This window comes from Pungitius pungitius, chromosome 4 (assembly GCF_949316345.1).
Source record: "Pungitius pungitius chromosome 4, fPunPun2.1, whole genome shotgun sequence".
NCBI classification, from domain to species: domain Eukaryota; kingdom Metazoa; phylum Chordata; class Actinopteri; order Perciformes; family Gasterosteidae; genus Pungitius; species Pungitius pungitius.
The window spans coordinates 16,494,762-16,505,982 of record NC_084903.1 but is presented as its reverse complement, the minus strand read 5'-3'; the positions used below and the strand labels follow the sequence as shown (position 1 = coordinate 16,505,982).

The 11,221-nt window shown below is 39.6% G+C and overlaps 1 protein-coding gene across 1 annotated transcript; it reads left to right on the top strand.

The window, feature by feature from the left end:
• The first annotated feature begins 332 nt into the window (after positions 1–332).
• On the top strand, positions 333–11,165 carry LOC119227335 (nuclear receptor-binding protein-like). The gene is made up of 18 exons (XM_037486055.2): positions 333–493; positions 881–1,291; positions 1,861–1,983; positions 2,290–2,391; positions 2,567–2,656; positions 2,885–2,925; positions 3,069–3,163; positions 3,400–3,483; positions 3,893–3,951; positions 4,030–4,128; positions 4,255–4,387; positions 4,809–4,899; positions 5,179–5,229; positions 5,756–5,891; positions 6,077–6,130; positions 6,266–6,329; positions 8,601–8,656; positions 9,090–11,165. Exons 2-18 carry the CDS (start codon positions 1,052–1,054, stop codon positions 9,147–9,149), a joined length of 1,578 nt encoding a protein of 525 aa, XP_037341952.2. The 5' UTR covers positions 333–493; positions 881–1,051; the 3' UTR covers positions 9,150–11,165.
• Positions 11,166–11,221: the final 56 nt, after the last annotated feature.

The window sequence follows — 11,221 nt, the reverse complement described above, 5'->3', positions numbered from 1 at the left end:
GTAACCCCGCTTAAAGTCAAACTAATTGGAAAATAGCAACTGAATTAGCTACAGTTCTTTCCAGCACCGTAAACAGTATACTAGTTAACCATCGAGTGGATTCTGTTAAAATCCAAATCAAGCACACGGTAAATGTGGGAAGTTACATTTACTCCGAAAAGCTGTTGGACAAACACAAGACCATTGTTAGTGTAGGGTACGCTCCAACCTTTTATTCAATGTAATATGTATCATTCAAACATCATGCGCGTTCCACTAACTTTGCTAGTGAAGGAGTGACTCGACACCACTGCGTTTCCTGCGCGCAGTTAAGCGCTCCTCAAGTGCTGCCCCGCCCCTCCCACTTCTGCTTAGAGAAAGGGACTTGAAACCCAACAACATATTTTATGACGAACTAGCTAGCATTTTTTTGTCTAAAAGCCTCTCCTGTTACTGCCTTTTCCCCAGTATGAAACCCAAGCCTCTCTATTTACCGGAAGTTTCCTTTTTCACGGTAGGATTTTTGTTTTGTATATGTATGCTTAAACGTCATTAGTTGTTTATTTACCTTTCATTAGCTTGTTAGCCGGGCAAAGTTAGCAAATGGAGCTTAATTTCTCTGAGCTGACGTTGGATACTAATAACTAGAGTTGGTTCCTACGTGAGTTCTTTAGCCTGACCGATGTTTTAGTATCCTGTAACAGTAATGTTTCTCTGCCTCTAAGTCCAAGCTAAGTTAATGTTACCAATTAAGCTTATGACATAAGTTCGTCCCTCGGTAGGTAAGGTAACTTGTTAAGCTAACTTGATGGGGCTACTTTAGGTTTTAAAAAAAGAGTGTGACCATTTTTAATGTTACTACCAAAGGCTACAAATCTAATGACGTGTCGTTTGTGTACAGAGCCCCCTCTTTGAGCTCTACCTTGTTAAAAGGCAGGCCAGAGAATAAAATGGATTTGTGAACTGCTCAAACGGAGAGAGGAGAAAGCAAGAAAGAGGCTTCCTATAACTTACTGCAGCCACAGGAACAGGAACCTAACGACGGAACGCCGGTAAGCACACAAGTTGTCTCATGATGTTGGAGGCACAGGATTTGGGAGCTCCAGATGCAGAGGGAAACCAGCCAGAGGTCCCAGCAACACACGTGTCCAGTAACACTCAACAGGTGGACAGTGGAGCATCTGTCTCTTCTCCCGGGGCCTCACTGCGACATTCTGCCACCACAGCCACCGAGGATGAGGACGAGAGCGAAGATGAGTCAGATATTCTGGAGGAGAGTCCCTGTGGCCGCTGGCAGAAACGTAGAGAGGAGGTAAGGCCAGGAAACGATTGAAAACCATCCCTAAGCTAAAGGTTATCATGAGACGTGTAAGAATTCTCTGCACTTATCACAATTCAGAACTGCTCTTGCACTGCCTATTACAGGCTCATGAAGCGCAATTGACTGGAATTATGGATGCCTTAATTTTGTGATAATGAGCCGTGTTCCTTTTCTTACTGTTTAAGGCTGCATTAATTGTTTGGTTTTTTTTTTACATTTAAGCCACTCAAAGACAAGCCAGTGAATATTCTGAATCCCAACTCTTATGACTTTTTAATGGCAAACTAACAACCTGGTTGGCAATTGTTGCCAAATGGTGTGTTATCTAATCAGTAACTGCTCTACTCCTCAAAAATTGGTCTTTTGTGGTTGATCGTGTTTATTATCATTTCCAAATTGAATTTGGTAGAATTAAGTAATGTTTAATAAATGAAACAGGAGAATGATGATGGTATTGAGCGTATTCAGTCAAGTGTTTTTCTTTGTTTTCTCCCTTGTATTTCATTTCACTTTGGAAATATATTTTTTCATAACCTATTTTCTGATAATTTCTTCTGTAGGTGAATCAGCGTAACGTCCCAGGGATAGATGATGCATACTTAGCCATGGATACAGAGGAAGGGGTGGAGGTAGTCTGGAATGAAGTCATGATCTCAGAGAGGAAGAACTTCAAACTGCTGGAGGTGGGTCTGTGTAACAGTATGTTGGAATAAATAAGGAGTATTTTTCACATGTGAAAACTGTAGGAAAACACAAAAGTAATTATTTATATATATATATATATATATATATATATATATATATATATATATATATATATATATATATATATATATATATATATATATATATACATATTTTATTTTGACATGGATGTTTTCTTTTTAGATATGTCACTCAACAATCAGGAACAAAATAAAAAGCTTAAAAAGCTAAAGTGTTATAATATACTATATATGTCATCTCCGTTTTTTTGCCTGTGTGTTTAGGGAAAAGTGGAGGCAGTATTTGATAACTTGATTCATTTGGAACATGCAAATATTGTCAAGTTTCACAAGTACTGGGCGGACACAAAAGAGAACCGGGCAAGGGTGAGTCCCAAACCTTACAGAATGTTATTTGGTACACTTAAAATTGGATTGTATGCTTGTTATTGATACTTTTGTCAGTCTTCATAACGGACGCCATCATTTTCAAAAATGCATTTGTTCACTTTTCATTTCTGTTTTTACATCGAGTTTCCCCCACCTTCTTCCACCCCCTCAGGTGATATTCATTACTGAATATATGTCATCAGGAAGCTTGAAACAGTTTCTTAAGAAGACAAAGAAGAATCATAAAAGCATGAATGAAAAGGTAATAACTGATTGGATGTCAACTAGAATTGAAAAGAATAACGGTACATAAAATCTGACTCTACCAAAGCATCGATAAGATTCCAGCTTTCCAATCCGAGGATGAATAATTTCATTCATGCATTAAAGACACATTTAGCAAATATACTGTACTCACATATTTGAGTAATCATTACTCCAAAATGAAAACAGCTGGTAAGGAGCTCTGATAAAGTGTATGGTCCCACAGGCTTGGAAGAGATGGTGCACACAGATCCTCTCTGCTCTCAGGTTGGTCTTGCCTGTTCACACATTATGTTAAATTTAATATGGTTGCCAGCAGAAAGGTCCACTCACAATGAAAACAACCCAATGACTTTCTTGAGAAGTTTGTATTTTTATATGTGAATGTTTTTTTTCCTTCTTTTCTGCAGTTATCTCCACTCATGTGACCCTCCTATCATCCATGGCAACCTGACCTGTGACACTATCTTCATCCAACACAACGGGCTCATCAAGATTGGATCAGGTATAGAGACATGCAGTGTTCTTTAATATTCCGTGCCAAGTTGTTTCTAATTGTTTTTTTCATGATGTAAGCTTGGTTCCAGTACAAATAAGACAGAAGAACTCCCTCACTGCAGTGAGCCATGTCAGGGAATATTGATATTCCATTTCTTGATGCCACTTGTCCCTTTCTCTTTCATAAAATTGTGTTATCTTCCATCTCTATATCTTCAAAATTCTCTTCTGTCTCATATGCAGTTGCCCCAGACACCATCAACAGCCATGTGAAGACCTGTCATGAGGAGCAGAAGAACCTGCACTTCTTTGCCCCAGAATATGGAGGTAGGCTTGACCATTATGTCCCGTCTTATCGTTATTTCTGTTTTTACTGATGTTGATTGTGTCCTATCCACCAGAGTAAAGGAGATTGTACAGACATTTCAGAAAGATGTCGTAAGATCCTAAAATGACAAATCACAATACAAGCAGGGCATTATAATGCACAACATAATATGACATACGTCTTAAGTGTTACAGTTCAGTCGAATGTTGTCTTAACATAATGAACTACAGGAGCTTTGTCTGAATAAACCAATATAAGATTAATAGGAATCAGAAAATATCTTATCAAAGAAGTGAACAAGACTCAGAATCCACCAACGTTTGCTTCTTTACAGGTGAAGGGCACATTTGGGTCTATGATATATCTGTACATATTTTCTTTTCTTTTTGATTTCATTTCTCATTGTAGCTGTTGATGATGTCACCACAGCTGTGGACATCTACTCGTTTGGTGTGTGTGCCTTGGAGGTGAGATGGGACCCATAGCAGGTGGTAGGATGGCCCGGGTCTTTCCTTAAATATGTTAACGCGTTTGGTGTGTTGCAGATGGCTCTCTTGGAAATCCAGGGGAACGGAGAGTCGTCTTTAGTTTCTCCGGAGGCCATCAACAGTGCCATACAGTTACTGGAGGACCCGCTGCAGAGGGTGAGATGAAGAGAGAGGAGTGTGTCTCGCATGTTCACGTCTGTATTGTGTTTGTTTGAATCACCCATTTGTGCATGGAAGACATTTGTGCAGAAGTTTGTTGACACAGATGTTTGTCTTTTGAAGGAGCTAATCCAGAAGTGCCTCGAGTGTGATCCCGACACAAGGCCCACCGCCCGAGAGCTGCTGTTCAACCAAGCCCTGTTTGAAGTACCGCAGCTGAAACTGCTGGCTGCACATTGCATTGTCAGCCACAACCGTGAGTCTTTAAAATACACACAGAATGACAGAATAATACAGCTAATGACAAGACCGACCAAATAAGTGTCTGGAGCTAGACTTTTTGTGTCTAAATAATTGGTCATATGGTTATGGTTGATGTAGCACAGGCTGCTCATATTGCTCTCGCAGCCCTCAGCAGAAGGCGACTCACTGGGGAAGAAAGTTGAACATTCTGAAATAGCCATAAAGTTCGGTTAGAGGTTTGGTGGAGACCAAAACAGATCACGGAGAAAGAGTATAGCTCACATTAGGTAGTACTTACGAGAAATTATACATATAGTTGGGTTTTCTCTCACACATCTTCAAATGTTACCAATAAAAACGTAAGTAAGATCAAGTTTAAAGTGATGTAGCCTAACTACCAGCATCACCTAATCAGATGGTCTATATCTATCCAGACATGATTCCTGAGAATGCCTTGGAGGAGATTATGAAGAAACTGGACCCCAACCTGGTCGTCGCTGAGGCAAAAGACAATGTTCAGCTCAAGTAAGGCTCACAAGCTGGTATCTGTAATTAGAAGTTAGTCAGCTAGATGCAGCACAAATATGAACTGTAGTCATTCAAATAGCAAAATCATGATGCGCATGATCATTAGAGGCAGATAAGCTTAACAATATAATGGCAGACACGTGAAAAAAGTAACAACATTGAAATGTTAATATGATTGATAAAGACTTTTGGTATCTGTCTCACATCCTGTAGTTATCCTGTTTAATTTGGTCTAAAGACCTTAAGCTGCAGTATCTAACTTTGTTCCTTCTGTAGGCTTTCTCAATTTCCCATCTTGGAACTTGATAAATTCCTGGAGGATGTGAGGTAAGGAAGAAAGCAGCAAGACTCAGAGCAAACTCACTTGTTCTCTCGAATTTCTCTAAAGCCCCAAAACACTCCTCGGCCACATGGGGGCAGTATTTGTCTGACTGACTATTGCAATTAATCTAGCATTATATAATCTAACTATGGGGTAATACCTAAAACATGAGTCCTGGACTTTTCACAGATATTGGGGTTAAAAGAAGTTTCAATTGAAAAGATTATTTTTTAAATGCTTTTTGCATTTGTAATTTTATGTGAAAGTTGAGCTGTATGGAAAAAGAAACAAATACTAATTATTTTGAGTACTACTACTACTACTACAAATAATGTTCTCTTATTTTCCATCTCATCTCTTGCATCTATTTTCATGTGTATACTTTCCTTACCTTAAACCTTTTTCTAATTGCACCCAACTACTTTATAAATCCCCATCGTTTGACCCTCTCCTCTGTCCCCGTTCTTTTTTTCCCTCCATCTATTATGTTTTAACCACCTCTCCCCCAACGTGTCCCCATCCCCGAATCAGGAATGGTATTTATCCGATGATAGCGTTTGGGCTGCCGTGTCCTCAGAAGCCTCAGCGGGAGACCATTGAATCTCCCGTTGTCGTCCCGTTGGTCAAATCACCAACACCCGAACCGGCAGAGCTGGAGACACGACGGGTGTGTACAACTGACTATAGTTACAAAAGGAAGATACAATCCCAGTTGGGACATTTCACCAGTTAACTCATGAGTCGCCGAATCAATATGTATAATGTGTATTTGCCTTCAGAGTTAAGTGCTGCTATGAAATCTCAACATTAGTTGAGAGGAATTCATATTTTTACCCCTTACTTCTTGCTCAGGTCATTCATATGCAGTGTAATGTTGAATCTGTCGAGGAGGGATCAAAGTATCATGTAAGTCTTTGTGGTGATATTTTATGTTCAGTATTTATTGCTTAACATGATATTCCAAACATTTGTCAGTGTAGCCATTTCCAAAGTGTTATGTTAATAATCATTTGGGTGGCTGTTATCCTTCTCTCCTTTCAGCTAACGATACTGCTGAAACTGGAGGATAAACTGAATAGACACCTGACCTGTGACATGTTACCTCGTAAGTCCCTCTTCATTATGACACTGACACTCACTCCTTCTCTGAGCTGCACACTGTTGTCATCATTTATTGTTGGTGTGTCTACATCATAAAATGTTGAGACAACTTTATTAATGCTGTAATTCATTTCCAAGTCATGACTACAGTTCCAACCATAATCTGATAGTGTTAGTACTCTTTGGCTTTTGGGTTAACGTGAGCCTTACATTGACTTGGGGAGATGATTTAGTGATGGACTTATGTCTGTTTAAATTACTGCATTGCTAAAGCCTCTTCATTCTCAGGTATACAGCACCTCTCTATATGTGTGCGTGAGACGTATAAGGAAGTGAGCGTGACATTCCACGCGGAGTTTAAACTCAGATGGCGTCACAATATACAGTAGCAAGACTATTTTAAGAAGGGAGACTAACTGTTGTTCATGTGTCATGAAAACTGAAATGCATTAGATGGCACCAGAGGCTTGAAATAAACATTGTCTGGGTAAAAAAAAAAAACTCCATTGGGAAATTTTTAATGTCTCACACATTTATTTGATTGATTTAATAATTTAAAATGCAATATGTTCATCTTGATGCTCGACAGCACAATATAAACCAAATGAAAACAAATAAAGAAAAAGAAAAGCACAGCCCCAACTGTTGCAATGGTCATAAAATGGAGGCAGAATGATCCTATGTGCACATGCATACACCGGTATGTCAGGCATGTATAGTGTTGCAGGCGTGTGGGGAATGCCAGTACTGAGAAAGGCTGCAGCTGACAGCTGTCACCTCCCCTGTCAAGATGTGAACGTCTCTTCCCAAGCTTTCATCCCTCTGTCTGTCACTCACTCACACACACACACACACACACACTCGCTCCTCTTTACTTCATCTTTACTCGCTTCCTTCTTTACTTCATCTCCTCTGCCTTTTGGGTTTCCCTCTGCTTCTCACGCTGTCCGTCTCCTTCTGCCCGCTCACACTTTAATACTGCCGGGACACCACAGTGTAAGTTCAGGTCCTGGACGCGCCTCTTTACTTTCTTTTTCCCCTCTTTGTAAACAGTCCCTCCTGCTGATATCAGGGAGTATTGTTAAAGTATTACTTATTAAGTTCAAAGTGCACAGTGCACAGTGCGGCGTCACAAGCGACCTGAAGCCACTTCGATTTCGCATTTCAATTGAAGCCATCTTTACAACGAAAGCATTTGTTTTTTCCCCCTCAAAATTGAATAGTTGCTTATTTTGTTAGTTACACAATTTTCCAACCATGTCACTCCAACATGAAAGGAAACTGCACCAGCATTGATTATTTTGTTGTGGGTGTTTTTCTTAATGTCAAAGTCGTTGGATGGTCCAGCTCCTCCACTTGCTTGTCTTGCCCCAGCTACATTCCTGATGTAGTCTGATGTAGCAAATTGATTGCTTGGTTATTAAAAGTCATTAGACCATGACAGTTCCTCCGCTCACAGACCACAAGCAAAGAATGTCCTGGTTTGGGCCTTAACAAAAATACAAGTGAAAAACACAAGCATTAGATACCATTTAAAGCCAGTGATTGACAGGAGGGTTGTGAAAGTGTATGTTAAAGTTTTTAGGAGACCATCAAAACGTTGTGGAACATCAGAAATTCAGAGCTAGTTTGTTGTGAGTGAAGAACATGTGTCCTTAGGTTTTGTTGCTTCACTGTAACATTAACAGGATTGTTGACATTACTGCTGTGGCAGAAATCTAATATTTGTTATTTTACTACATTCAATATGTTCATATTGATATTTGTAAAAATGTCCAATTTGATGAGCTAGGTGTAAATTTAAGATTTTGTGACAAAACCCTTGGTTTATTTAAACATTGGAATTTCTTTTAGAAAATTTCAGCCCAGAAAGTTCTTTGCTCTCTTAAATTGATCAAAGTTGTCGAGGACTCATGGCTGTTAATGAAATCATTAAGCCCACCTTAGATAGACAAAAGAAAAAAATAATTAAAAAGCAAACCCGTTTGAAACGTGTTTGTTCCTTCCCCCTAATTAGTCCCATTCTAGACTATTTGTCCTTTTTTTACTGTATTGGATATCATTTCATTTACGCACATGTCCACAGGAATCTAATAATGCCAAAAGAAAAAGCAGCAACTTCTGTTTGATGGTGTTTACTGTTTGAAGGGGGGGTTTCCCAAGCTGGGATGAGTTTGTAGTATTTGCACGACACCAAGAGAGATGGCGTGTGACTGGTTGAGCAGACGATGAGGATGTTACACGATGTTATTAACTGTTCTGGTGTGTTTTTCAGATGAGAGTGTTCAAGAGATGGCTGAGGAGTTGGTGCAGCTGGGCTTAATCAGCGAGGTGGGTGTTTTGTGTGTTGAGGAGGGATTCACGTTGAACGCGAGCATCAAGCGTGCGTGGGAGGTTCTGTGGGCGAGCGTGTTATCTTTGTGCAAAACTGTGGGAAAATGTAGTTTCGTTTAAGGGGTGAGGAGACCCTTGACTCTGCTTCATACCAGCCAACACGTACACACTGCTCCATATGCGCCGTTATGCCCACTTGCCCGCCCACGTTAATGCAACATAGTCCCTTCATCTCTTTGCGGGCGAGAGCATACGCAAGCCTTTAGTCTTAATGACTTACTCCTCTTAATGGATTTTCACTTAAAGGAGTTTCATGCCTCCCCCGTTGGACTGACCTACTGTGTGTGAGTGTGTCTTAGCTGTAGCTCAATGTAAGACACTGCTCTATCTTTTACCTGGATGGTTGAAAATGTTTGTTTTCTCTTTGCAGGTGGACCAAAAAAAAATAGCCTCTCTCCTAGACGAATCATTCAGCCAAGCTCTCCATTAGCAACGGTTTGCTAAGCCATGTTACTGTCTCATAAGTACACTCTCTCCACTCTGTTACATGTTGTTTTTGGTTACTCAACGCGCTCACCTTATTTAGTGCTTCTAAAGAAAAATGTATTTTCTACTAAGCTGTAGGGGGTAATGTGACCAAAAGGGTGGTATTTATTCCTCTGCATCAGGGGATGAAAACTTCCGAAAGCAAAGAAAAACTTGAACAGATATCAATCCAGGAGTGTAGGTGACTCCAAAATAAAACCCACCTGGATTGATTAAACAATTTTATTGAAAGATTAAAATATACGTAAATCTGCGTGTCATTTTTTTGTAAGGCATTGGCTATTAAGTTGACCTCATTAATGCTGCTTCAGGCACTTGAACACAACAGTACTGACACAATTACTTGGGGCTTTACAATTTATTCTCTTTTTCTCAAGCTCTAGTTGTATTTTAGTGTGAGGGGTTTATGTAGTGAATTGCCCAACTCCCTTTCGTTTTGCCTGACGTAAAATATATGAACATTCCGCCCTCTTTGACTTAATGTGATGGACCGTCTCCGTCACCAGCAGCAGCAATGTTATCAGTCAACTGATGGAGGGATACACATGGTGTGTGTGTGTGTGTGTGTGTGTATATATATCATTTTAAAAGCCTTTGATACAGAACAAAATGGATGTGCAGAACTGCACATCACATTTCTGGCAGGCATCAAAGCTGCTCTCTCTGGACAATGGTTACTTGGAGGTACTGTGAACTCAGTGTTACTGAATTTTTGTTTGTGTGTGTGTGTGTGTGTGTGTGTGTGTGTTTTTTTCAATGTTTCACTCTTTGTTGGACCTACGCACATGCCTTAAAGTCCTCTTTTTATTTTATTTTATTCATTGTTTAACCATTTGCTGCTTGTTGGGTTCACAGATGTTACTCTTCCTTTGAGATCCATTCATGTGAGAGTTGCATACTGAACCCAGCTGCCATAGGCTGTAGAAAGAGGACGTAGCCTTTTCCTGATGCATCTGTTTGAGAACCACGTTATATGTTTAAGACACTGAATAGTGTGTGCTTTCCTTCTCTCATTTCCCTTTTTGTTTACCGTGTTCACACAGAGAAGAGCCCAAATACAACGCCTCTTGTTTCTATTGCTGTTTTAATTTGATCACCATTTGACGGAACTTGGATCTGTGGGGTTGATGTTGTTCTAAATAGTGAATTCAAATTTTACATAAAACGTGTCTTTCTTAGACTCATGTTGAGATCTGGGAGTTGCCTGTGGCCTTTTTATTTTGTGACATTTTGGCTCAGAACTATTTTTGGCCGACTGGTACTACTGTCTGAAGGCTCAAACAATTCGGGAACTTAGACAGGAAGAAATGTAGCTTTCCCAGCGTGGATAGAAAAAACTACATTACGATACTGTTAGATATAATAACTTTATTGACTATCCTTGAAGTGTCTAATATACAGTACCAGTTTAATTAATTGAAACCTCATCATCTTTTGCTGGTTGATTAGTCAACAATGACGCCAAATTAATCCAATTATCTCCACTCATGTATATCTGATTTTGTCTCATGTACTTGGGCAAGTAATGTCCTCCAATCTGCATTTCTGCTTTGCATACATGTGTAGTCCATCTTATTTTTTGTTTTCTATTTTGTGAACTGATAAAATGATCTATTCCAAAGATATGTTTTAAAGTCATCCCGGTGAATGTAAGTGCAATTCTTGTACACAGAAGTGTTACAAACCAACCAATGTGATCACCAAACCAGCTTTATTCTTTCTCCCTCTACTATTATTAGTGACGTTCAAATTGGTTATTAAATAATCATACAGGGTTGGCAGCTTGGGCCCGTAACTCAAGGATGTGAGCTTTCCGGAAGTATTTGTATATTCTTCTATTTGGTATATGACATGAGCATCTGTAAATGTGTGTTCCTCTTGTGAGACGGGAATCCTGACAGAATCTAAGAAAGACAGACTGTTCTTTCAAATAAATGTGTGAAATTCTTCATTTTTGGAAATGGTGTTTTTTGGCTCTGTGTATGAACTTCTTTCGAGTCCTGTGGCTTATTCGAC